Here is a 27,537-nt window from a genome sequence, read left to right on the forward strand (position 1 = left end):
AACATAATTACCAAACATACTTATTAATGGTCATTAGTCAATAGTTAAACAAGCAACTCAAAAAGATAATACAAACAGCTGATTGGACCAACCAAGAGAAACAACTACCAACTAATTGCTAAACAAGGCCATTGAAACAAATGAGTTTAAGTGGAATTGAAGTGGAAGACGAGTAGTTCAACTTGGGTGCATGTTGAGTCTGATTTAAATGAAAAGACACTTAGAACGGGTATATATTGAATTGGGTTAGACTAATTTCGAGTCTATATACATAAAATTATCCCTTGTGCGAACTTAATTCATTTTAAATACATTTGATTTTGGCCGTGTCAGTTCAAGTTGGGTTTGTTTTGGACTTTTGGTCATCCAATTTCATTAATTTTGTATCAGCTGACAATAAAAAACCTAATCGATCAATAACATCACGACTACTCAAATTTTACATTTCGAGTTGCCTTCTAAACGTGAAAAACTCGTCTTTGTCCATCTAGGGTTCGAACTCAGACTTTCAATCAAAACTTCCAAACCACAAGTTGTAAAACCATGTGTTGGTTATAGTCCATTAACCCATGACAAATTACACGAACACCCTTCAACTAATTTTTTTACTTGTAGTTAAACTTTCGTATCAAATTATAGACACATATATAAAAGGAAATTAAATGCCAAAATTGACTTTCCTTTTTACAATTCTCCCCTCTTTCTTCACCTCTCCTCCTCCTTCGTCTCTCCTCCACCATCATCACATCATTCATTCATCCTCTGTGACCCTCTTCACCTCCATTTCTTCCGGGGGTCCCAAAAAACCAAAAAAAAAAAAAAATAAAAAAAACCCAAAAATCAATCAATAATCCCAAAAAAACCCAGGAAAAAAAATCCCCAAAAAAATCCCAGAAAAATTCAACCTCAATTCCCAATTTCAATCATCATCAATGGCGTCACCCGACATGATGGCACCACCGGCGGCCGCAGATCCGGAAGGAATCGACGGCGTAAGAATGTCATGGAACGCTTGGCCTCGCACAAAAGTCGAAGCATCCAAGTGTGTGATCCCAATCGCCGCATCAATCGCTCCGATCCGCGCACACCCAGAAATCCCCACTCTACCTTACGCACCTCTCCGTTGTAAGACCTGCGTTGCTGCGCTCAACCCCTTTTGCCGCGTTGATTTCGCCGCAAAGATCTGGATCTGCCCCTTTTGTTTCCAGCGCAACCACTTTCCGCCGCACTATTCCGGCGTTTCCGAGCACAATGTTCCTGCTGAGCTTTACCCTCAGTACACCACAATTGCTTATTCTCTCTCCTCAAATCCGGGGGACCCACATGCGCCTCAATCGAATGTTGCGGCTGTTCCTCCTGTTTATCTCTTTGTTCTTGATACTTGTATGATTGAAGAGGAGATGGGGTTTGTGAAATCGGCGTTGAGAAGGGCGATTGTGTCGTTGCCTGATAATGCTCTTGTTGGGTTTATTTCGTATGGTACTCAGGTGCATGTTCATGAATTGGGGTTCTCTGATATGAATAAAGTTTACATCTTTAGGGGTTCCAAGGAGATTGCTAAGGATCAGGTGTTGGATCAGCTTGGATTGGGTCCGTCGTCGAGGCGAGGTGGTGGACCTGGACCTGCTGGTGCTGCTGGCCCTGGTGGGTACCCCAGAGGGCAGCCGGTTGTGCAGAATGGATTGCCTGGTCCCGGTGTTAATCGGTTCTTGTTGCCGGCTTCCGATTGCGAGTACACTCTTAATGCGGTGAGTTTTATCATCTGGGATTGATGATGATGAGTGAATTGTTGTTGATTTATGCAATGTAGGTGTTGTAAGATCTTATAATTGAGTAATGACCTGTTTTGCTTGAAATTGATGATGATGATGTTTGTTTTATAGTGATCTTATTTAGTTCAATTTCTCCAATGTAGCATGATGACTGGTTTTGGCTTGTTGATATATGTTATTGTTATATAGTTACCTTTTTTTTTTACCAAGTATTGATTTTTGATTAGTTAGCATGTATAATTTGCAAGTTTGTTTTTTGATTTGTGCCTTTTACTTTATTGGGAGTGTTTTACTCTTCTTTTGGTTATAGTTGATTCGAAGTGATATCTAGGAAGTGACCAAATTCTAAGCACATGTATTGGAAGTGATGATGAATCTTTGGTTGATTACATCCTTAGTACCCAGGGAGCGTGGGCAAGGTTATCAACTTCTCCCTTTTGATGGGAGAAGTTGTAATCTTTTTATGTTTATTTGTTTAAACATAGTCTTTTGGACTTGAATTAGACATGGGCTGTAACAAATTCCTAGCCTTGGTCGTTTTGTAAATCGTTTGCACGCTCTTGGTTCTAAATTGACTGTCTTACATAGTAGGAGAGTTGAGTATTTGACATTGGTAATTGAGATGAATGAAGAGTCCAAGCTATATAAGTTCGTGTCAAGTTAACAATTTTCAAGTTTTCATTTTTCCTTTATAATTATGTACAGGTTCTTTATCCTCCTAATTAAGTGAACACAATTAATTTTTGACTTTTTGTGGATCGTCTGGGGTGGGGTTTGAAATGTGCTAATTTTTGTTTGTTTGTGAATTTTAGTTACTGGATGAGCTACAAACAGACCAGTGGCCTGTACCACCTGGTAGTAGATCATTGCGGTGCACCGGTGTGGCATTGAATGTGGCTGCAGGGTTGCTTGGAGCCTGTTCACCAGGAACTGGTGCTCGGATTATTGCTTTGGTGGGTGGTCCTTGCACAGAAGGGCCAGGAACGGTATGTTTGCTTTGCAAGTTGTTAGGCTCATGCTTTTTCTTTAATTCAATGCTACCCTTCTGTCGCAATTAGTGATATTTACAGGTTTGCTTCTGTGGCTTCTATCATGATTTACTTGGCTACTTGCCTATTCGCTGTATTGTCCGGTTCATACGCAAAAGTTGAAGATATTCTGAATATAATTTATAATTCTCTCTATGCCACATACTAATTCCAAGAGTGAGAAAGATAATTAAAAAAAAAAAAGTTAAGGGGGTTCATTTTCATTTTTAAATTTTTCAAAGATTATTGTCTCAGCAGGCTTCATGTTGGAATTGGAAACCAGTCATGCTTTCTATACTTAAGTGTGTTTCTCACTGAAAATGAAGTTCAATATGCTTTTATTTTTTCAAAAGTTAATGGACCAGCCCATGTGTTGGATAGTATAAATACAAAGTATACCATTGATATAGGGGGAGTTCCAGGCTGTTGCTACCCACTCTTCCCAAACTCCACCTCTGGTTTTAATTCAGTCCACAGCTAATGATTCTCAAGAAACTCTTTCTATGGTTACGTTGAAGTAAAATTTGGGTCATTTAGTGGGGGAGGCAAAGCAACTTGTACTTGAGAAGTTATATAGGGTCTTGTCTAAGCATGTTTTATATTTATCTTTCTATTTACCGATGCATTATGCATAATGGGATTTACTGTGATCTGTGTGATTCAAATCCTGACTGTTTCTTTATTTTTCTCTTCGTGTTTCTTTTCAGATTGTATCCAAAGATTTGTCAGAGCCTGTTCGTTCCCACAAGGATCTTGATAAAGACGCCGCACCCTTTTTCCAAAAAGCAGTTAAATTTTATGATAGTTTAGGAAAACAGCTTGTCAGCCAGGGTCATGTGTTGGACCTCTTTGCCTCTGCGCTTGATCAGGTCTGTCATTTTTGTTCTCATACTTGTATATGTACTATGTTTTTTCTTCAATTATATAGTGTGTTCCTCTTTGATTGATTTACTGGCATTATAAGACCTGCATATGTCAAAAAATTTGTATTTATTTATTTATTTTTGTTGAATTGAACATGTTGTGTATATCGATTTGCTATCTCTATACAATATGCTATCTTGGCTTCTGCCTGGATGGTCTGCTTGATAGCAATGTGACCGAGTTTGTGTTTTGTCCTTTCCATGGTAGTTCCAGTACTAGCTCTGTCCAAAGGACATATATTTTCATCTTATTATAATTGTAGTAGCTATAACTTTTAATTTGCATATTAAGGCTAGACATAGGCATTTCAATTGCTATTTTGTTTTCTATACGGCTGTGCGGAATATTTTTGTTGGGTTATAAGTATTGGAAATCTTACTTAAAAAGTCAATCTTTTTGCTCACAAGTAGGATGTAAGTGACTAAGAACCTTGTAAAATTGGGTGAATGATATATCAGCACATGCAATTTTCTATTCTTATAATGAAGATTTGCAATTTGTTCATTAACGGAATCACAATACTTTGAAGGTTGGAGTGGCAGAGATGAAGGTTGCTGTTGAAAATACTGGTGGTCTTGTTGTGCTATCAGAGAGTTTTGGTCACTCAGTGTTCAAAGACTCCTTCAAGCGCCTATTTGAGGAAGGAGAACATTCTCTTGGTTTATGCTTTAAGTATGTATATTTTATTTGTCAAGCAAACAATTATGTGTTGCTATGTCCGGTGTTTTCCCTGTTATCTTTTTGTTATGCTACTCTCTGTTTTAAATTCTTGCACCAAAGTTTCTGTTTAGTGATTAATTCTGCCTTATCTGCAACAGAAGTTGTTTTAGATAGTCTTGTGGCTTTTAGGGAGGTAAACAAACTTCCCTGATTACTTGTATTGGGATGCCAGCATTCCAGATGGTGTTTCTTTCTGCTTTAATGATATAATCATGCCAGCATGGCTTGTTTTAAGCTTTTATATCCCTTAGCAGTGCATTGTTTGACTGTCTAGTGAGAATTTTAATATTGATTAAATGGTGTATCTGGAAAGATGGTCAATTAAGAAATGTAGCAAATATAATGATCATCAAAGTCAAGATTTGAACCTCTGTTTATTCCTTGATTATTCTGTCATTTACTTGTTTCTGAGAGGTGAGGGAAGGAAAAATATTGAACTCATAAAGCTGGGTCATTGTCATCCAAGAAGCTAGAAGCATTGCCATTGATTTTGGTTAAGAACAATATTTTTGTACTTATAACAAGTTCCTTTGTGCTGAATTGTAGTTTATACTTATGAATTTAAGAATGCTAGTAGTAAAGAACAATTATGTTCCTTTTATGCTAAGATTTGTGTTGTTTTGGGGCACTAATAATATCAGTGAATCAGTGCTGAATTCTATTTGAAGCAGTGATTACTTGCCCTACCCTGTTATTGATATTTGAGAAGCTTTATTAGAAGAGTTAATTCTAAGTACTTCTTTGTACCTCTTGTAGAAAGGGGGCGTCCTTGATGTTTATAGTGGCATTTTTGTTATATAATTGTTATATGGTTTTGTTTATTTATTTATATTTTTATATATACATGATCAATTTATGGTTTACAGTGCCCTTTTCCTATCTGTGATGTGTTTGCTACTTACATAGGCCACAAGGTTTTTCTTTCCTTTTTTTTTTTCCCTCTTTTTAAATTAATGCGCCTATGCATTCGTTATTAAAATCTATTTTTTTTTTATTTTTTTTTTTATTTTTGCTGATACTTGGTCATTCTTTATTATGCTAGTGGCGCGCTTGAGATATATTGTTCCAAGGATATCAAAATTCAAGGTGCTATTGGACCTTGCACATCACTAGAAAAGGTTTGGCCTGAATACTTCAAAGCTTCCTTTAAAGTTTCTGTTGTATTATTGTGTATTACTTATTCTTTCAATTTTTTTATTTTTTGATGCAACTTATTCTTTCAATTTCAACCTTGATAATTTCTGGAAGATTCGTCAAGGTTTGTGGAATCAGCAAATGTCGTAAACTAGGTTCAGCTATGCAACCTAACACTGTCACTATTTGTCCTTGCAGAAAGGAGTTGCTGTAGCGGATACAGTAATTGGACAAGGAAATACAACAGCTTGGAAGTTATGTAGTCTCGACAAAAATACTAATTTGACTATTTTCTTTGATATCTCGTCTAGTGAAAAAGCAAATCCTTTTGGAACTACAAATCCACAATTGTACTTGCAGTTTCTGACCAGGTCAGTTGCTTCGGTGATTAAAAATTCATACTTATGTATTATTTTTGTTGAACATCCTGAATAATTTATCATTTCATGAGCTTATCTGACTGTTAATTGTTTTGTTTGTTGGCAGTTATCAGACTCCGGATTGTCAAACAATGCTTCGCGTCACTACAGTCAGTAGAAGATGGGTAGAAAGTGTTGTTGGCTCAGAGGTGTGTTACTTGAGAATTTTAATCATAGTTCTCGGTTTCTTGCTTCATAAATGATCATATCTGCATGTTTTACTTCTCCCAACCTGTGTATCTAATACATTTCTTTTGAATTCCTATACAAATATATGGCTCTCTATATTAAAGGAGCTGGTAATTTGCATGTTTGGTCCAAAATCTCTAGGTTAGCTTCATAAAATGTTAAATGTGAGAGTGAGACTTGCTGCAGATTTACTGGTTCATGCTGGTAGGATGGAGATAGTGAGTATTGAGCCAACTATGCTTGTGGAATGGTTGAGCTTTTTCTCATGTGTATATGTACTTTAGTAGCATATTCTGTTGAATTTCTAATTATGGAAGTTGTGTAGACAAATTTTGGACGATGACCTTACTCTACTTTTTTTCAACACTTTCCTTTATTGGAAATTGTCATATTACTTGCGAGTTGCGACATTACTTAATTAGGTAATTGCTAAGCGCGGAAATATCATGTTTGTCCTTATGTAATTACTTTATCCCACATTATAAAAATAATTGATTTTATATTAACTGCCATCTTCATCACCACCCAAATCACTGTCACATATTAAACTCACAACCACCATCACCACCACCGTCCTACATTACTTTACTGCTAATTATTTCCCCAAATCAAAGCCTCACCTCCACTTTCACAATTCCTTTTATTGAGAGGAGGAGAAAGAGAAGAGAAACTGATGAATTTTTTAGGATACTGATTTTTTTTCCCCTTCTGAATATGAACAACTGAGTACCAATTTGAAGGAACTGTTGAGTCTTGATTAAATGGATGAAATCCCTCAATTTGGATTGGAGATAAAAGAATGAGGAACACTGCTTCAGTGGTTGAAGGGACGGGAATTCATTAGGATTAATTAAGTAATTTATGTTTAGTTGTTGGTGACACAAAAAATTCCGGCAAAAGTCGGACCTGAGTGGAAAAAAAAAAAAAAAAAAAAACCTCAGGCAAGAAGGTTGGTTGGTGATGATGGTGGTGGATGATATGTTGTAACACTGGTAAGGGAAGAGGGGTAGTAAGGGAGGGAAGGTGGTGGTTGAATTAGGGGTTGGTTTGGTTAAGTAAGATACTTAGTGTAATGGACTTTTTCCAAAGCAAAAGATAGTCAAAATCTGAGAGCCTGACTTGTAGCTTTTGCTCTAACAGTAGTCTATAATCTTGCTACTCAGTACTCATAGTCACCTCTTGAGTAAAATGAATAAATGCATCCCGCCGGCCCTCCCATTTTAGCTCAATGTTTAGAGAAACATTAAATCTACAATGGATACGGGTTGTTTAATAGTCAATTATGTATCCTTTCCTTTCGTGTGTTGACCAGTTTTACTGTTATAGCTGACGCTGCTTGTTCTGCATAGTTTTTGACTTGTGATGCGTTACTTGTTCATTATTTTGACAGTTACTATTTGTAATGATGATAGGCTATACCTGTGAGTTATCAGTTTCCATAAGCATTTTAGTCACTAGAAGTTTAAAGCATTATTTTTATTTTTTTTGATTTAAAAAAAAATGAATTTATATTGGTTTGGATGTCCTGATATTCATAACTTCAATAACCTTGTTCAATAAAGAAAATATTAAAATTGAGTGGGCCACGTTTAATATTTTATTTTGTTACAGCGTTTTCTGGAGCTGTGTGTTTTGGAAATGTAGGTGCAAATATTGAGATAGGGCATTCTTTTTGCAGGAACTTGTACAAGGATTTGATCAAGAAACTGCTGCTGTAGTAATGGCTAGATTATGTTCACATAAGATGGAGATGGAGGTACTCTTTTTGCTGTCTTTGTGTCCTTTAATTGCTTGTTTATTCCCAATATGAAGGCTTGTATCTGGTAGTACATATCTTGCAATCCTGCTTATATTTGAAAGGGACTTAATTTATTTTATGTGGGCTTCTCATTTTTCCTTCCAGTAATTATTGTTTCCTGATAAGCTTATAAGTTGCGCAAATAACCATAATACATTTTTAAAGCTAGTTCATTTTGGATCAATTATTGATCCATTAGTGCTCAGTTTTTCCCTCAACCTTCTATTTGCTGTGTTGTACTTTCTGTGATTGTTTCCTATGCTAACCTCCTTATGTCAGCTTCCTCTTCTAGTTTTAGCTCTTTGGTTTGACGTAAGTTGTCTTGTTGCAGGAAGGATTTGATGCTACACGGTGGTTGGATCGGAATCTAATACGCCTTTGCTCCAAATTTGGTGACTACCGGAAAGATGATCCATCATCATTTACATTAAACCCTTGTTTTTCCTTGTTCCCTCAGTTTTTGTTCAATTTAAGACGGTCACAGTTTGTGCAGGTACTTTTTTGTGGGTTGTGTCTTTTATATTATTTTTTGTACAGATCTCAATTATATTTTGTTTTCTTGCAACAGGTGTTTAACAATAGTCCTGATGAAACTGCCTATTTCCGCATGCTGTTGAACCGTGAGAACATTACTAATGCAGCTGTGATGATTCAGCCATCACTTATATCATATTCCATGCTTTCACCTCCGTCTCCAGCATTGTTAGATGTGGCATCTATTGCAGCTGATCGCATACTTTTGCTGGATTCCTATTTCAGTGTAGTTATATTCCACGGCATGACGGTTGCTCAGTGGCGTAATCAGGGATACCAGGATCAACCTGAATACAAGGTATGTCCATTTTTTGGATGGATTTTAGTGTGGTCTCAAAGTTCTCTCTTTGCATTATAAAAACTTGATATCGTTGCCTCATTGGGTGGAGATAGTACTGTCCGAGTAACAGCTTACCTTAAAGTAAATTTGTCCAGCATCCTGGTCCAGAAATTAGAACATATTTTCTGGTGCTTTCTTTTTATCTTGTGCCAGTGATATCTCATTCTGCAGACCATTGTTTATCATCTATTATCTTTTACTTTTCAGGACTTCAAAGAACTATTAGAAGCTCCAATTCAAGATTCTCAAATGATCATCCATGATCGTTTCCCTGTTCCCAGATTGGTTGTTTGCGATCAGCATGGTTCTCAGGTCAGTGCATTTCTCTGATCTTCTATCTTTTGTATTAGTGTTTGGTAATTTCTGGATTTGATGCAAACTGTGGTATGTATATACTGGAAGGCAAGGTTGTTCATTCGGTAAAGTAATACTCCATAATCAGTAGATGTGGAAAGCTACCCTGCAATACATGGCTAAAAGGCTATCCTATTCTTAGTGTTCCATTTGTTGCCTTTTTATGTCATTACCTTAATTTAGATGACCGGCAGATTGACAAGGTTCTGTCTTTAGCCATAGTTTTCTTTGATGTTTGGGAGCTCTAGAAGCTTTGTACTATGTCTTCCCTTTCGCTGTAGCTGCCATTGGAATAAATGAGATAGACAATTCTTATAGCGACACATCGTATTAAGAAATGTTGATCTAGGTGAAAGATGTTACCACTATTCTTTCTAAGTTTTATTGTTCCTTTCTAAGGCTAAATAATTATACAGTTGACCTTGACCCCCAATGTCCCATGATCACCATACTTGTATTAACCAATAAACAATAGTAAGATCGTCTATATATAATACAGTAAATGTGATGCAATTATTTAACTGGTACTACTGCTGTCTACAATGATCAACAGGCTAGATTTCTTTTGGCAAAGCTGAACCCATCAGCGACGTACAACAATGTCAACGAGATGGGCACTGTGTCAGATGTAATTTTCACAGACGATGTTAGTCTTCAAGTGTTCTTTGAGCATCTTCAGAGATTGGCCGTGCAATCTTGATGGACATATTAAGATTTGTCCTAATTGTACAAGTTCAGCAGGTGTGGAGTAGTGAATATCTTGGGTTCTTAAGTTGTTAACCTTGATATCCCTTGAGAGCGCCCTCAGGTCTAAGTTAACCTGAAGATAAATGTGGACATATATAATTCTTTTGGGGGTGTTTTGAGGCATTTCGAGGTTTGAGACAATAAAAAGAGCAAGAAGCCCAATTGACTCTTTAAGTTATACACAAGGCACAATCGATATAAATTGTGAGAATATATCAGTTGTTTCAGGCGGCAGGTTTTAGTCAGGATATCTTTCATTCCTATTGTAATCATCACAGGTTAAAAGTATGTGCTTTTATTTTTTATTTTTTGTTTTGAATTTTTGTATTTCGAATTCTCCAGGTTTTCTGTAGTGCATTTGTTCCTAGAATTAGGAACCTACTCATGTGTCGCCTCAATTTCGTTTATTTCAGCTCCAAACTGTAGAATACCGTCTTGTTTTTCATGTTTGGACATATTTCCAGAATTTTGGTACAGTGAAAAGGTTTTCTTTTTCCAACCACATTGAGGGTTGGAGACTAAAGATTTCTTGTGGCTTAGTCATTCTTGTGTTAATAGGGCAAATCAGGTTCTCAACTTGGAGTGTATTTTATGAACAGCAGAAAGATCCTTGGTCTATATGATGGAAGTTATTCTTTTCCAGATAAATGCATTGTTAACCGCAAATTAAGGGATTATAATCATGTTTAATGGGAATTATATCCATTATAATCAGATGCACGTAGACATGTTGTGACGTAGAGGTAATTGCACTTACGGGTTATTGAATACATATAGCTGATCCTAAATAATACAGCATGTGCAGGGATCTAACTACTCCAAAGTCCAAACACTGATCAAAACTATCCAAGTTTTGGTCTCAATAACGGCGATTAAACTAGCAAAACTATAGCAATGGCATACAGCGTTGGACCTTACGAGCTAACAACCAGCCTAGTTTACTAACGGAAGGGGGATACTGTTGGCAACAACCATGGCAGTAGTTGCGCAACCTAACGGCCAGCCTACCAAGAGATCACAAGTCACAACAAAGTAACATTTGCATCAAAAAAAAAAAAACAAAGTAGACATTGGCACATCGAACTTCACATGGAAAAATTGCAAAAATAGTGGTTCCGTTGCCGGGACTTGAACCCGGGTCTCTCGGGTGAGAGCCGAGTATCCTGACCAACTAGACTACAACGGATATGTTGTTAATTATATGATATGATTCACATAAATTCTAATGCGTTACTTGATACAGAGTAGCTATTATACCAAGTAAATTCAACGATCACAAACGAAAAAACTTAGAACATTATTAAGTACAAGCAACATATACAAGTATATGTTATTTTACACACTGCTATATAGTTTACATTTTATTGGAGAGAAATAAAAAGATTACAAGACGTCGATTTAGATAATCTTCCCTTCTAATTATCTCATAAGAGAATTTAAGGAGCAATCTTTAGAGGAGGAATATCTTCAAAGTCCCAGACCTCTTCCACACTCTTGAATGGTCCATCCGTCTTGTTCACGAACAGATTTTCGCCATCTATGATTCGTTTCTACAACAATTTTACAGTGTAATCAACAACCTTAAACAAAAAGCCAACAAGAACAGAAATTCTAGATTCAAATTCACAGAAATAGCTTACCTGTTCTTTGAAAGCTGAAAGAGAATCAAAGTCTTCTTGCGGAATTTCCCACCCGAAAACCTGTATGTTTTCTTTGATTCTATCCGGGTTACTCGACTTAGGGATGACACTAGTCCCTCTTTGCAATGCCCATCTTACAAGTATTTGAGCTGGGGTCTTTTTTAGCTTCTTTGCTACTTTCACCACCACCGGATCATTCAACAAGTCTATCTTCCCTCCTGAACCCAACGGCGAGTATGCCTGCCCCAAAATATTGCAACACCACCCATTTTTAGAATAATTGCATAGTTGTAGATTATATTCATGTGTCCAAATTTCTAATGTGAAATGTAAACCTCTTACAAACCATTTGTAATAAGGTGATTTAACACATAACAAATCAACTATATGCTGAGAATTTTTTAGTGTTACTACAAACATATCAGCATATGTACATAATGTTATGATATATTGTTACCTAGAGTATTGAATTCATGTAATTTAAACATAAACTGACTTTAGTTTGCAAAATTTCCATGACACTAGTTCTACGTTCAAGGGGTCAAACTCAACTATGTTCGAAAATTTCCATGTTACTTGTATTTGTTGAAAGTGTTCATGAATCATATTGATCATGTCTATATATTTACTTTTTATTATTGTACATGTTACCGTGGTGCCAAATATAACATTCCCTCGGACATGAGTTACTTAAGAACACTTAAAGAGTACAATTCATGTTATGTTTTAACTGTTTAAGGTAAATGTGACATCTTACAATGGCGTGGATGCCATGTTCCCTACAAGCATTGAGCATCTTCTCGTTCCTCCATCCCGGGTGCATCTCCATCTGCAATGGCAATTCATGAAGATCATAAGTCGTATACCAAAGAAAAAGCAAAAATCAATGCAGTACACCTAGCTAGGTCAACATATATAGGTGTATTGATCAATATTATTGTCATCACTCTTTTAAAACCAATTTGTTGTTGATCTAAATTTTATACCAAGTATACCAATGTGACTAAGTAACTCCCTATTTATCAGGCAATTTGTATGTTTACCTGACAAACTGAAGGCTTAACAAGAGCAAAAGTCATTAGCTTGGTAAGCTTTGCGACAGTGAAGTTGGAAATGCCAATGTCTCTAACAAGGCCATCGGCGACAAGCCTCTCCATTTCCCTCCAAACTCCTTTCATGTCAAACTCTAGCACGTCCCCTGCTTTTGGTGGCATGCTTGCGCCTTCCTTTAAGCGAAATGGCCAATGGATCTACAAAACAAACAATAAAAATAGCCTAGAATAAGTGTTTATTTAGATCATACTAATAAGAAATAAAATGTGATTAAGAAGGTAAGATAATTTACAAGGTAAAGATCAAGATAATCAAGTTGAAGTTTTTTAAGAGTGTTTTCGAATGCTGGTCTAACCCTCTCTGGAGTCAAATCAGTACACCTACAAACTCAACAAAAAAGTAAACAAGTTAGTTTACGCGATTATATGACTTGTAATTGTAATAATTATATAAAAGGTTTAGAAATAAACCATAGTTTAGAGGTGACAAAAAGGTCAGTCCTTTCAACTCCAGCATGAATTGCAGCCTTAATGCCATCACCAACCTGATAACAAATGTTACAAATCAAATTTTTGTACTAATTAAAGGAGTTAAAGCTATTTTTACAGGAAATTAATATCAAATAATATAAAACAGTATGCTTTAAAAAAAAAAACATATCATAGAGAAAGAGTCAAGTTACCGCCTCTTCTACATCATATGCCCAAGCTGTGTCAATATGCCTGTAACCAGCCTGCACCAAAAAAAAAAAACCATTATTACATTGTTGTCGTGAAAATGGGCCTGATTTTTAGCCAAAGCCCAACTCATGAATAGGCCCAATCCACAATAACTACTTTTATACAATCAATATATTATATTATTATATATATATTAAAACTCATGGCAAGACATGATGTTTTGCCATGTGTCAACAATTTTTCCATTTAGCATATGATGTGTCGTCGCCAAATCATACTAGCATTAATTATTGAAAAACTCTATGCATTAACTTTCATGTATTAATGTTAACTTTAATGGATAAACTCTTCATATGCATGGCAATTCAATTTCCCTTGGACGGTAACTCTTTAATAATTACATAGCAATAAAGTTAGTAAAAATTAAACATTACTCCATTTTTATCTTGTGCATTAACTCATAAAATTGTAATCATATAGTAAAAGATTTTTATGCATTATAGAGTAGTATATATTTTGACCTCAAATTTATAAAGATTTGATTAATAATATTTTTATGATTTTAATGTAAAAAAATTATTCTTGTAATCAAACTAACTCATACAAGCAACAAACTACTTAAGCTATCATATTAAATAAAAAATAAAATTAAATTAAAAAATAACACCACTTAAGCTTTCAATGAAAAACAAGCCAAAATATATATAGTTCGATTAAAATGATAAATTTACAATAACCCGGGGCGATGCCCGGGCCAATCGGGCCAATAACTAGTTATCAATTAACCATTACTAAAAACCAACCTAAAATGACACTTATCATGATGTCATTAATAAATTCAATACAATAGACTTAAACTAGTAAATCTATGGTTACCATTCTATTATTCTTCTCTTAAATTCCACTAATTCCAATTATTTTCTTGGTGTTTGAAAAAATGAAGTGTAACCGTATATTGTTATCAAGATTAAGCTCTACAAGATTTACCCACAAACAGACTAAAATTAACAAATAGATAAGCGTTCATAAACTCATGACGACAAATTTAAACACTAAAACCACGTTTTGTAAGGTATAGTAAATCGTAGGGTAATGGATGTTTGTTTAATTTTGTTAGGATTTCAGATTTCTAATGTGTTTATATGATCATCTAATCTTTGTTTCCTCCAAACATGTTATTTTGTTCATAAATTCCCATTACTTCACTAATATCTACCACCTTTAAAAAAAAAAAAAAATGAATATTTGTGAACATAATGAGTTATTTGAGGAAGGGCTAACATTACAATAGTTATAGACATGAATTTTCCCCCACAAACTTATTTTACTAGTATATAAACTATGTTCTTTACCGTTTACCATTATTTATTACCAACTATCAAACGAGTCATAGAGTTTTAACACTAAGCTGATTATGACAAGTACATGCACGTTATCTTATACATAGAAGAAATAAAGTAAAAAAAGAGTTTGATTACAACATTTGTACAATAGCCTAACACGTTGCTCGAGTCCAAAAACTAGTTTATTTTAAAAACAAGAATACACCATACCTCGACAATGGCACTTTCAACGGAGTAACGAGCTTGAGAGCCAGATTTCCATGTCCCCAAACCAACGCAAGGGATAGTATGATTACTCATCAATTTGAAGTACTCCATTTTATCATTTGCTGGCACAAATGTTGCTCGATGCATTTTTCTTTTCTTTTTCAATTCGTTTTCTCTCAAATTAATTCTCTCTTTTGGTTTGTGAAGTATCTGTTCTAGCAAAATCTAGATTATATATACTTGGAATAAGTTGATGAGTATATATATATTATATAATTCACACTCATATTAGGTTGTTAGCCACGTGTATATATAAGTTATTAGGTAGATAGCCACGTAGCTTACTATTGGCGGTTTAATTAAATTATTACTTTATAAAATATGATGATTTCTGTTCTGTTCTGTTCTTTTGATGAGACTACTAGACAACACTTGTTAGTTCTTACTATAAATTCTCCAGAGAGTCCTACATCTTGAAACATCCGTAGTCTTCAATTCATTCGAATTTGCATTTAAAATATTTAGGATTGATTCCTCTTACCCTTTGGGCTAATCTATGGATTCGAAATCAGTTTTGGGTGGTTAGGTTTCACTCTCCTCCCGATTGTTGTTATATTGACTTAGTTGAAAGGTGGATGCAAACATAGATACACCGTATTAAATATTTCACTATATAGATGAAATTTAAATTCGTGACATTAAGTATGATAATATGGTTGAAGACTAACTCAAATATAAGCTTAAATGTTGAAATGTATGCTTAAACTATTGGTTGGAATTCTTAAAATGATTTTATATTCTATCAAAATCATTTAAAAGACTTAAATTTAATGCAAACTGATATTCATGTGGTATATAATCAAATCAATTGACTCATCACTTCGATTAGAACTTAGCCAAGCTTGACCCCAATCGAACCCAATAGAAAGGACATTTTCACCAATTCTAAATACTTTGTACATATACTTGATTTTTTTTTCCTACATGAAAATACACACTTTAAATTTTACATTATCTTTTTAACGAGAAATTTTACATTATTCACACACTATTGTAATGCTATTACCATTTTTTCTTATTAATAGGAATTAAGATTAGCCTAAGAATACTGATTGATGAAGGCTAATTATCCATATGATCTTTTTACTCGATCACTCCTATTCAAAATTGTGCTAGTCGTTATTGAGGTATTGTCGCAAACCTATTAAAATTGAGAATGATTGAACTAACCCGAGCAATTTCAAACAACCTATTTGCCATCTCAAACCTATTTACCATCAAAATTGAGGATGATTAAGCGACCCGACCTGTGCCTGGCTCGACCTGAATGACCCATTTGTCGGGTCATGCCATGAGTTAAGTACTAGAATATTTATAAAAAAAATAAGAGAGGGTATATATGGATACCAAAATTTTTACTCGTGGGTAGCGTAAATTGTACTCGGTATTGTTAAATGAAGGATGATTGAACTAACCCGAGCAATTTCATATAACATGTTTGCCATCTCTATATCTTGAGCATATCTAATAAAGTGTCAACTACTGGAAAATTCACCTGAAATTGTTTTGAAATATCAATGACGTTTCTTAGGTCACATGTTCACAACTATACTATATAGTTAATATTCAAGTCATGAAAAAATTGGTATAATATATTTAGTGTGCTTGCACTTAAATAATGAAAAGAGAAAATGTCAATGAGAGGACAAGTTCAAGCAACAAAAGAATTGAATATTTCCTTAGAATGTTAGAATAATGTCTAAGGAGGACCAAGCTGAATAGACCAAATCTTATGTTGGAAGCAAAGAGCCGAGCTAGCTTAATCATATTCAACTGTTATATATTGGTTTCATTAATTAAGTTTTAGACGCTTAATCAAATAACTATTGTTGTCTTGTTCAACAGTCTGTGCTTCTAGTCAATATTGACTAGTCTGAATATATGAAATATGAATCAATTATCCAAATTTGAAGATTTTGATCAAACTTATTGTTTGACCACCAGTAAATCTTTCTGGTAATCAATTATCCATATAAACTAGCTAGTAATTGATACTTAGCTTAATTGATTGTTTGGTATAGAATTGAAGCGAAATTACAATGCATGTGGTTTTCTAATTCTTAGAAAGTACGGGTATTACATACTCTTAACAATTGATCAGTTTTGGGTTGAAAATTACATATGCCTTGAAAATCACATGTAATGTGAATAATAAACACGTGAATGTAATTTTATACCGAGTAGTCCATTTGCTAAGTGGTCGTTGTATTAGATTCGTAGTGGAGTCTTAATTAATTTTGGTAATGTTAATTAATAAATTATACCTTCAATAATGCTTTATTCTCATAAATTTTCACTAAGATGTATTGACACTTAAATAGCTAGTCATGGGAGCAAAAAGTAATTAAAATAATAAGGAAAATTTGTCAGGAACTACACGCTTAATAGGGATATTTGGAAACAACTACCCATTAAAAAATTTTATCAAAAAAAACTACCCCTAAATTTAAAAAGTTAGAGTAGCACTACCCATTTGCATTTTTCCGGCGATAATATCCGGCGCATGGGCCCACTTTTTCAATTTTTCTCTGAAAAGACACGATGCAATGCCAAATTGGACCTTAATTCGTAACCCTAAGATAACCAATTTGAATTAAAAGCAATAAATTCAACCAATTTCAAATTATCTCCAATTTCTAAGAACCCTAATTTTTCTTATCGTTACACTCTAACATCAAAATTCATAATTAATGGATTAATAGAGAAGAATTACCTATGAATTGCATACCCTACTTGTTTTCACTTCTTCAATTAGGAATTTTTAGAAGAAAAATTGAAAAAGTGGGCCCTACACGCCGGACTTTCTCGTTGAAAAATGCAAATGGGTAGTGCTACTCTAACTTTTTAAATTTAGAGGGTAGTTTTTTTGATAAAATTTTTTAGTGGGTTGTTGTTTCCAAATACCCCTATTTAGCATGTAGTTCCTGACAATTTTTCCAAATAATAATTAACTATAAAAACTTACATAGCATGACAAGTTAATTATCAAATTAGCTTGTCATTGGTGTAGCTTTTAAGATGGCATTAGGCACATATTGAAAACTCACGAAGAAAATACACATGAATTCAATTAATACTCCATATTAATAATATAGAGTTCATATTTATTCATAATCATTTTTTTTATACATTATAACAAAATCAATCAAAGTTAATTAATATACAAAGAGGTTTTTTTTTTTTTTTTTTTAAAAAAAAAAGTCAAATGTATCGATTATTTTGTAAGATAAAGAAATTAAAGTTTTACTCAAATTAGATTTTACCTTCTCTGTTTTATAAATGCATCATTTGAGTTTTCATGGTTACAAAGGCACATCTTTAATAATCAAAATGTATAATTAGATATTAGTAAAAATTATAACAAAATTATATTATAAAAGCAGACAATATAACAAATTTAACAATACTTAATTACTTGACTGTTTATAAAATATATAGTATGGAGTAGTAAAAATATTAAATCAAAGGTAATTGATAAATAGTGCAAAACCTCAAATATTACATACAGAGTAATACATTTAAAAAAAAAATGGAGTGAGTAGCTCAATAAGTCAATCAAGTCTAGTCAATATTATGTTTGATCAAAATCAAAGTTCATTCTTAGAACATTCCTCCTCATTTCTAAAACTTAGCCTATAAGTTTCATTTACACCGTGTAACTAACAACAATGACATTTACTCCCCTTCTTTCAAACCAAAAAAAAAAAAAAAAAAAAAAAAAAAAAAAAAAAAAAAAGGGGACATTTACTCCTCTTTATTACTTCCTCACCAAAAACAGAAATAAAATTGCAAATAATTCCCCTTTTTCCTCGAACCATCCTAAAAATTTACCTGAAATTACCACGAACTCCCTTATCATATTCCCCAATACTTGTATAAAATCTTAAAATAAAAAAATTACCACAGCTGTAAATTTATTAATATTGTAAAAACATATTCCAGAGATTTAGACCCTTCCCCAAGCAACTAACAGTGTACACGTGCCACTTACCCAACCGGTAAAACAAATTTATTTTTAAAAAATAATCCCGTAATAAATCCCTTTTCTTTCTTTTTTAATTTTTCTCCTAAAATTTTACTTTTACGAGTACTTGATTTTTTTACAAAAAAATAACTCCAAAAATAAAAGAATTAAAAAAAAAACCCAAGTACTTGGCCTCCAAGGCAACACCGCCTTACACAACACACCATATAAACCGCCATTATAAACCCCTTCTTCTTCTTCTTCAACCTCCCTCCTTCCCACTTTCTCTCTCCTCTTCCCTCACTTTCTCTCTCTAAAAAAACCCAGAAAAGATTTGAAGAACAAGATGATGGAGACCACCAATTCCAATCTCAATCTCCTCTCAGAAGATCCATCAACAATTACTCTGTTTCCTGTAACATTCTTCGATGGAGAAAGAGAAATCGATGTGGGTACTGTCCCAATCAACCCATCTCTCACCTTCAAATCCTTTCAATCTATCTTAAGTTCTAAACTCCAGATTTCACCCCATCAAATCACAATCTATTTTCAACGCCCTAATTTCAACGATTTTCACCATCATCATCGTCGTCGTCATGCTGTTACGAACAAATTCGATTTCGAGAGCGCCATGAATGAACCCGATTCCTCTTTCTATGTCGTCCAGAAGCGTTCTCGTCGCACACGAAGGCGTAAACCCAAAAATCATCCTGCAATCAATGGTAATAATAATGATTTTGTTCTTCTGAGAAGAGATAATAATTTTAATTATAATAATATCAGTAATAATCTGGGGAATTATAATTTGAATGAGTATTTGGAGTATGTGAATCGGATGAGGTTGATTCAAGAAGTGGAGAGAGAAAGGGAGAAGTATATGATGTCGATGAATTTGAATTCGAATGTTTATGAAGATTTGAGTTTTGGGTATGGTGGAGGTGGAGGGTATTATGGTAATTTCAGTGATGATGCTGCGTCTTCTTCGTCTTCCTCTGTTTTCTGTGATGTTTGTTATAATGCTGCTGTGAGAGGAGGAATGATGGATGAAACGGTGCCGTTTCATTGGTGTAAAAACGACGTCGTTACTAAGGTTTTCCGATCGCCGGCGGGTCCCATTGCTCCACCTAATAAGAAGAAGAGTATGGCTGATTTCTTTGCTTGATTTTTTTTTTTTTTGTTGAAAAAAAAAAAAAGAAAAAAGGGAAAAATTTTGTATAGATGATAATGTTCTTCTGAAAAAGAAGAAAAAAAAACAGAATTTGGGGAAAAATTGTGAATAATTTTGGGGATTAAGGAGGTTGGATTATGGTTAATGTGGGTTTAATTAGGGTTTTAATTAGGAGAAGATTGTTTTAATTAGTAGGATTGATTTGAATGATGGAGTGTAGCAAAGAAGGTGTTGTTTTTGCTACTAAATTTGACTGATTTTTGTGAGAAAAAAGTGCCCTCCTTTTTTTGTGAAGTGTTTTGGAGGTTTGCCTTTTTTACAAAAATATGTAAGCTTCTACTGTTATCATGGATGATGATATTATTATCCATCTCAATAATATGTTGTTTAGTTTATTTTTTTTGTTGGATTGATTGATATTATTAATTCTATTTAGTTAAGTTTTCGTTTAATGGTTGTGATTCAATATAGGGAGTTGGATTCTAAATTTCTAATTGTCTCCTAATTTCAATTGCCAATGTTATGATTTCTATTGTTATGTTACAATCAATTTGATTCAGTTTAAATTGTGGTGATTTAGACATAATGAATTTAAGACCTTGGTGTAACAATTATAAGCAAGTACAAGTAGCAAATAAGGGGATTGATATACATTTAGCAAATTAAGTGGATTAATACTAGATTGATACAATTAGCAAATTAAGTGGATTAATACATTCGATGAGATGACGTGTTGATTTTTCATGATATTCACGAATTGTTTGCTCAAGTCATATTCTGCAAAGCAATCGGAAAGAGAGGTACTCTTGTTACTTTATTGCACTTGCTAATTAGTCTTTGAAAGGTACATTATTCTTTTCTAAGTTGTACTCGTAATCCATATCTTTCTAGAAAAAGCTTGAAATGACGTAAAATTTGTGATTCAATGTTCAACTTTTGTAATCACATTGGATGAAAGTTTAGGAGAACAAGTTAATCACTTTAAAATATTACTTGTAACTCATATTTTAGACATGAAAAAGTCGATTTATCTTCAATTGATAGAGACATATAGTAGCCTAGTATCTATGCATGTAGGCGATGTAGCCAATCCTTTTGTCATTAAGGAGTGCTATCTCTTATGAGTTATGACAAGCTTATTTAGGCTAGTGGTTTAAAGGATTTTTTTTTATCCCTCTATCCCTATTTTTTTTTTGCCCTATTTGACTAGGTATGGTCTCCAATACGTGTATTAAAATTAAAACATTTATTTTTTAATTCAATACACGTAAAAATTTATAAAAACGCGGTATTAATAAAATATATAATGAGACGAATCTTAATAAGAGCGCTCATGACTATAGTATCTTTTATACATTAACGGTAATTTATGGTCAAAGTTTTCAAAGTGATCCCAAAAATAACAATTAGGAAAAAATAAAGGGACAGAGGAAGTACTTGATATAGTTTGAATTTACTCATTCAATAAGTTTTAAATATTTGACCCGTTATATGGCCGATTTAAACCAACAAAGTAAGTAATTTCTACTTGTATAACACTAAGCGAGTAACCCTTGTAACACTGACCGAGTAAAACAGTAATGAAGTAATCGTATAACATTGACTGAGTAAAACACTAATGAAGTAATCATGTAACATTGACCGAGTAACCCTTATAATATCAACAAAGTATCATGAATGTATGATAAATTAACATACTCCCTCTATCCCTTATTGATAGTCCCTTATGGTCAATTTTAAGTTCTAAAATGATAGTCTCATTTGCTGTTTTCAAGTATCATTAATATTACGGAGTAATTTTTTTTAGCAAACTTCTCTCTAATTTGCGAAAATATATGTGCAAATTTAACTTTCCCATGTGAATTTTTGTTTTGTCATGTACTTTTATTACTTTCTCTCTCAACTTTTTTGCATACCCAATGTAAATTTACCTTTCCAATATACTTTTATCACTTTGATTTATATTTATTAATTACAGTAAAAATTGTCCATAAGGAACTATCATTAAGGGACGGGGTACTTATCAATATAATTCATATTTTCTTTATCCAACAACGGTTTTCCTTACTTAAATTCCCTGAAATAAATCATTAAGGCCACCAGGCACCTGGACATCGATATGGTCACCTAAAGGGGCTAGGAACCCCAAAAGAAACACTCCACAATTATAATTAAATTAAATCAAATCCAATTAAATTCATGATCTATATGTTGTTTGATGTTGTCAAGTACCCTAATGTATTATATAATGAAAACTGACAAATTCTACAAACGTATTTTTCATGGAATAAAGGAGGGTTGGTTATCTACTAATGCTTCACACAGATCGACTTAATCAATCAATATACTTCGAATTGTTTAATTAATTAAAGTAGTTTATTTATAAAGTAAGAAGTATACATTTATGGCAAGTAGGTAACATTTGTGTGGCATTTCCTCTACCAACTTTAGTACACTCTAAGGTCCTGTTTTGTTCACCTTATATAAGTTCTGGACTTCTGGTTGGTTAAATTTAATAGGTTAGGGGTATCTAAGTTTAAATTACAATCAAAATTAATTTTTGATAACGTCTCATAAGTTCTGATAAGTTTGTCCATAGTAAAATTTTATATTGTTTAATGTTTTGTAGGCTATAAATGTTTGCCGAGATTATCAATACAATTCAAACATTTTTCTCGCAAATATTTTACATACGTTGATAGAGAGTTAATCATGATGTTTGGATAAAAAAATAACGGGAGTTTAACTAAAATAGGGGATAAAGCATACTTCTTGGATGATTATTGACATTCATATGCGCAAAGGGCAAGAAGGGTGCAGTTTAAACTTTCACATTCGTTATCATCTTAAATTCTTAATTGATACTTGAAATAGGAGATGTGTTATCGTAAGTTTAGGAAAAAATTTACGTCCAAAACGATTGTCATCTTCTTCAAATGCTCCTTTTGTCCCCATTAGTATACATGCCATGCTTATATTTAGGCCATTCCAAATTACAAATTCATATCACACCACCACTTTACATTTTCATAAAAAATAGGGTTACTCTACTAAACAAGTAGAATTATTCTTTCATTAGTTAAACAAAATAATAGGAGTTACTCTAACAAACAAATGAGGTTACTTATTGAGGTTACTCTTACGAATAAATAAGGTTACTCATACAAATATATAAATACTGTTATAAACTTATGTGGTCACGTCGTGTGGCTAGTCACATATAAGACTTACTGATTTAATTTACTTTTTTTTGAACAATCGATTTAATTTACATTATTTAGTCTAAACTTACATTATTCAGTCTGGACTTATATTATTTTGTCTGAATCTATATTGTCTTAACTTATGTAAAATTATCTTGAAATAATTCAAAATTGTATCTGAAATTAAGAAAAATACTTATTTGATTTTGTTTGGATCTATTTGTCCAAATTTATTTGACTAAATTGAATTGTATGAACTTGTGTTCTTTGACTTTATTTTGTAACGACTTAATAATATTTTGTCTGTATTAAAATATAATATGACAATATAAAATTAGATAAGATAAGATGAAAGAACATACTCTAACTATGACTTATCAGATCTCAATTTCATGTATAACCTTAAACAGTTGATACATTGACCTAATATCTTCAAGATGACTACATAAATCTATAGTTCTAAGCTCATGTATGGTAGGAATCGCATTCAAAAATAGCTAAGCTTGTTATACTAAGATAGCTATAGCGTCCATACTACATATATAATATAAAGATATGATAAATTATGAAGTAATTTCTTAATGAACTGTAAAATGTAAAATATCCCGGGGAAAAGTAAACAATTGAACTTAGGATTGGCGATTTATAGATCAGTTGTTGATTTATTGCACAATTAGATCTAGTTTAGTAAATTAAAACTTTTATATTGTTAGAGATATAAATTAGTTGATATATTATCCTTTGGTTTGTAAAAGATTATTGTGAGCTCAATTGTTTATGAGATCTAGGACTCTTTAGATTGGCTTTTAAGGTTATTTTTACTGTGAGTGATTGAGATTAATAAAATTTAGAGTTCTGTGTTAAAAACTTGTGTGAGAATCCGCTTTATATAGTTGATTCAAGCTTGGTTACTTGCGTTTCAAGAAGCATTAGTTAATTGTTTGATTTTGTCCTTAGAAGACCTTAAGGACATGGTTTGGAGTTTAAAGCACGTTTCGTTCTGAAGTAGAAATGGACAGGCACAGAGCCAAATGGAACGATATCAAGACCAACTATACTCTCCCTAACATAGTTATTGGTTTTATGATTGCGTATCCTAATATGACCTTGCTTTGATTAGTGATGAGAAGATGATAACAAAGTGACAAAAACAGATGAGTAAACGGATGTTCAACATGTCACTGAGTTAGCTAAATATACTTGCATTGTTAATCAATATTATTGAGAGCTAGCTAATACTGTTGGTCTGTTGTAATAATATTGTTGACCCTTATGAGGTTTTGATGATGATGTCAAGAATTGAGCAAACTTCCTTTTAATAAGGATTTTCTAGTGTTGTGATGTTGGCAGATTCAGTAAGCATAGAGGGCTGAAGTAGGAACTGGGACAAAGGAACCTTAGAAGATCCATGAGGACAAGTAAAAGACAGAAGAAGAGTTCAGCAATGGAACTTCCCGAAGTTTCTCAACAGGAACTTCAAAACGGGTTGTAACGACCTGGTTCCGGTGTAATGCTGGGGCAAGCCTCAATAACCAAGGATCAATGCAAAGATCGAGATATCAACCGAAGAAGATGGACTTCATAACTTATAGTTGTGTAAAAGATAAGTTTGTTTTTGTAGGATTATGTAAACATATAAATGATAAATATGCATGGAACTTATTAGAAATCAGATAGAGCTTGGCAAGCTAATTAATTCGTAAAAGATAATTATAAGTTTTATGAAAAAGTACTTAATTGATTTTATCTTATAAAATCTGTTTTGACTTGGTTTTATCTTTTTCAAAAAATTCTATCTTTTAACAAAAACGAGTTTGATAAAACTTGGTTTTCATAAAAACGAAATTAAATCTGTTTTGTTTCGGTTTTAAAGAAGATAAGATCAGATTTCTGTTTGATCTATCTTGTTTGCGAAAACCTTAGTTTGAGAAGCTGAGAAACTCCTATAAATATAGAAGTATTTCAGCTTAGCAAAATGAGAGTTTTAAGCGTGAAAACCACTTAGTGCTTAAGAGTAAGTTTGCCAAAGGTTTAAGCTTTATCATTTTGATTTCGGGTTTCATGTGTAGCTTTCCATTTATGTGTTAGAGTGTGTCTTTGAGTTGTAATTGGTTTTGGGGTGAGATTGTGAATTCTCTTAAATTCACGTTTGAGTGTATGAGTTTGAATTCTCTAAAATTCGAATGGTAGTCAGTCACCCCGAGTCTGTCTTGGGTTGCAAGTGGGAAAAAGGAACCTGAGTGTGTCTTAGGTCGAGAAAGGAACCTGAGTGTGTCTTGGGTCGAAAAAGGTGCCTGAGTTTGTCTTAGGTCTGATAGGATAGGTTCTTATCAATTAGCAAGTGTCTTAGGAGGAACTTGCGAAGCAAAGGTCTGTGTAATAGGTTGTACTAGGAGAGTTTCCTATTATAGTGGAATTTGTTTATAAGTCCCAATAGGGCCGAGGTTTTACTTCCAGTTAGGCACTGGATGGTTTCCTCGTAAAACTTGCTGTGTGCTTTAAGTTTCTTTATGTTTTTATTGCTTATTTCCGCTTAAGTTCCGCGATTAGAACCTACTACCATTCACCCCCCTCTCGTAATAGTTCATCTAAACTAACAAATATCTTAGTCCTTAATTGATCAGAAGCGGTGTCTGTACATGTCTTTTAGTAGCGAAAGGGAAATACCAGTACAAAGGGATTTCTTTTAAGGGAATTCCTTAATTCCTTTACTATTTAGAGGCAGATGTTAATTGTTTCAAGGTGTATGTCAAAATTAATTTACAGATTATTTCTGATATTGGCCAATAGTTTCACATAAATCCACGTAAAGGTCAGTATCATTGGATATATTTGAATAGAGGCTACACAAGTTCAACGTACAGCTATAACATGTTTAGATTAAGTGACGAAGGGAAATCATACCAGGAACGAAAATTTCAGATAAGGGTTTTCAAGGTGACAAGTATGAGTTCGATATATAACTCAAAAGTCACAAGGTTTGAAGAACTTAACCCTTGACTTTCAATTTTTATACCAAGGAATTATGCAGAACGGTAGATTTGATATACCAAGTCATGAACAGATACAAGCTATTAAGTACAATACTACTATGTTAGTCTAACTTGTGCTCAGAGACCAAAAGAAAGGAGAAAGAGAGGAGAATTTTAGTCTGTATTATAGGCTAGACTAATCTAAGTCACTGATTGGTATATTGGTTCGTGAGCAAATATACAAGCTACTAAGTACAATACTACTATTATAGGCTAGGCTGCACTCACCTTGCTGAGTTGGAGACTGATATGATTCTTTCTACATTTGAATATCAATCTACTTTTTGCTTGTTATGCCTTAAGAACTGATGTAGCCAACTGTGAGCTTTGCCATAGTTGCAAGTCGAAGAGATAAGGCAGTCTTGTATCAAGTGAGGTAGTTAGCAGGGTATGAAGAACTTCGCTTTAAAGGGTAAGATGCATACCATGGATCAACCAACAAAATAGCAGCATAGTCATTTATGTGAGGAATTGCTCTGCCTGCAAGTTTAGAATATACATGAATGAGGATATTGGTAAACATAAAATAAGCAGAGATTGAAAAACATGCAACCAATTATCGGTCAATTATTAGTACTACTCACCAATTGACTGATTCAAAGCTTTCAGCATGATTATCTTAATACTCTTGGTCTTCTCAATGCAATGTCTTATAATGTCGAATCCAGCATGAAGATTTCCTCTGTTGTATCTGTCATTGTTTGAAACCAGCAACGGCTTGCTAAATCTTGCATCACCAACGCCTTCCATGTGATTGATTTTCTTAACCAACTCATTATGGTAAGGAAGGCCAACCACAACTATACATCTGCCCATTCCAACACTAAGATTGATGCCTTTTGATATAGTACCACCAACTACAGCCAAAATTACTACACCATTTTGACATGTTTTGAGGGTTCTAATTGCTAGCAAATCAACTCTATCCTTGTATTCCTTTAGCACACCTTTTAATGCTATATGTTCTCCATGCCTCATAGACCTTAGCTTGTCTTCATAGTCAAATGAGGAGAAAAATACAACTATTCCTTCAGGAACTACACTCACCAAATTCCAAAGTATTATGTCACGAGTCATCTCCCTTGCCAAACCATGGGCGTCATTTAGGTCACTAAGCAACAGGACATAATCATGGCTAGGGGGCTTGCCCTTGGTTCCCAGCTGAGCACTTCCCCCTATAGAGCTTTATTTAGCAACTGTGGTAAAATCCTAGTGAACACCCACTTGA

At 33.7% G+C, this 27,537-nt stretch overlaps 1 protein-coding gene, 1 non-coding gene and 1 pseudogene across 3 annotated transcripts; 1 reads left to right on the forward strand and 2 right to left on the reverse strand.

The window, feature by feature from the left end:
* The first annotated feature begins 672 nt into the window (after positions 1-672).
* On the forward strand, positions 673-10,344 carry LOC145623714 (protein transport protein SEC23 E-like). The gene is made up of 12 exons (XM_081676570.1): positions 673-1,748; positions 2,585-2,758; positions 3,508-3,669; positions 4,254-4,396; positions 5,487-5,562; positions 5,777-5,949; positions 6,065-6,146; positions 7,865-7,942; positions 8,316-8,477; positions 8,553-8,816; positions 9,066-9,170; positions 9,766-10,344. Exons 1-12 carry the CDS (start codon positions 933-935, stop codon positions 9,910-9,912), a joined length of 2,382 nt encoding a protein of 793 aa, XP_081532696.1. The 5' UTR covers positions 673-932; the 3' UTR covers positions 9,913-10,344.
* Positions 10,345-11,072: 728 nt separating this feature from the next.
* TRNAE-CUC (transfer RNA glutamic acid (anticodon CUC)) lies at positions 11,073-11,145 on the reverse strand. The gene has a single exon. It is a non-coding gene; the product is annotated as a tRNA-Glu (tRNA).
* A 135-nt stretch (positions 11,146-11,280) lies between these two features.
* Positions 11,281-15,118, reverse strand: LOC145610460 (aldose reductase-like; annotated as a pseudogene). Its single transcript, XR_014106283.1, has 7 exons — positions 14,886-15,118; positions 13,335-13,385; positions 12,945-13,196; positions 12,643-12,849; positions 12,357-12,428; positions 11,600-11,839; positions 11,281-11,509 (listed from the first exon to the last, which is right to left on the reverse strand). The product of XR_014106283.1 is annotated as an aldose reductase-like (transcript).
* Between the last annotated feature and the right edge of the window lie 12,419 nt (positions 15,119-27,537).

Source organism: Chenopodium album, chromosome 3 (assembly GCF_948465745.1).
Source record: "Chenopodium album chromosome 3, dcCheAlbu1.1, whole genome shotgun sequence".
Taxonomy (NCBI): Eukaryota; Viridiplantae; Streptophyta; class Magnoliopsida; order Caryophyllales; family Amaranthaceae; genus Chenopodium; species Chenopodium album.

What these genes read in the sequence shown, in the direction of transcription:
- LOC145623714 (XM_081676570.1), top strand. Translation starts at nt 933, where the DNA reads ATGGCGTCACCCGACATGATGGCACCACCGGCGGCCGCAGATCCGGAA. An exon ending in GCGAGTACACTCTTAATGCG is followed by an intron (nt 1,749 to 2,584) that starts GTGAGTTTTATC and finishes TGTGAATTTTAG; the next exon opens with TTACTGGATGAGCTACAAAC. An exon ending in CTTGCACATCACTAGAAAAG is followed by an intron (nt 5,563 to 5,776) that starts GTTTGGCCTGAA and finishes TTGTCCTTGCAG; the next exon opens with AAAGGAGTTGCTGTAGCGGA.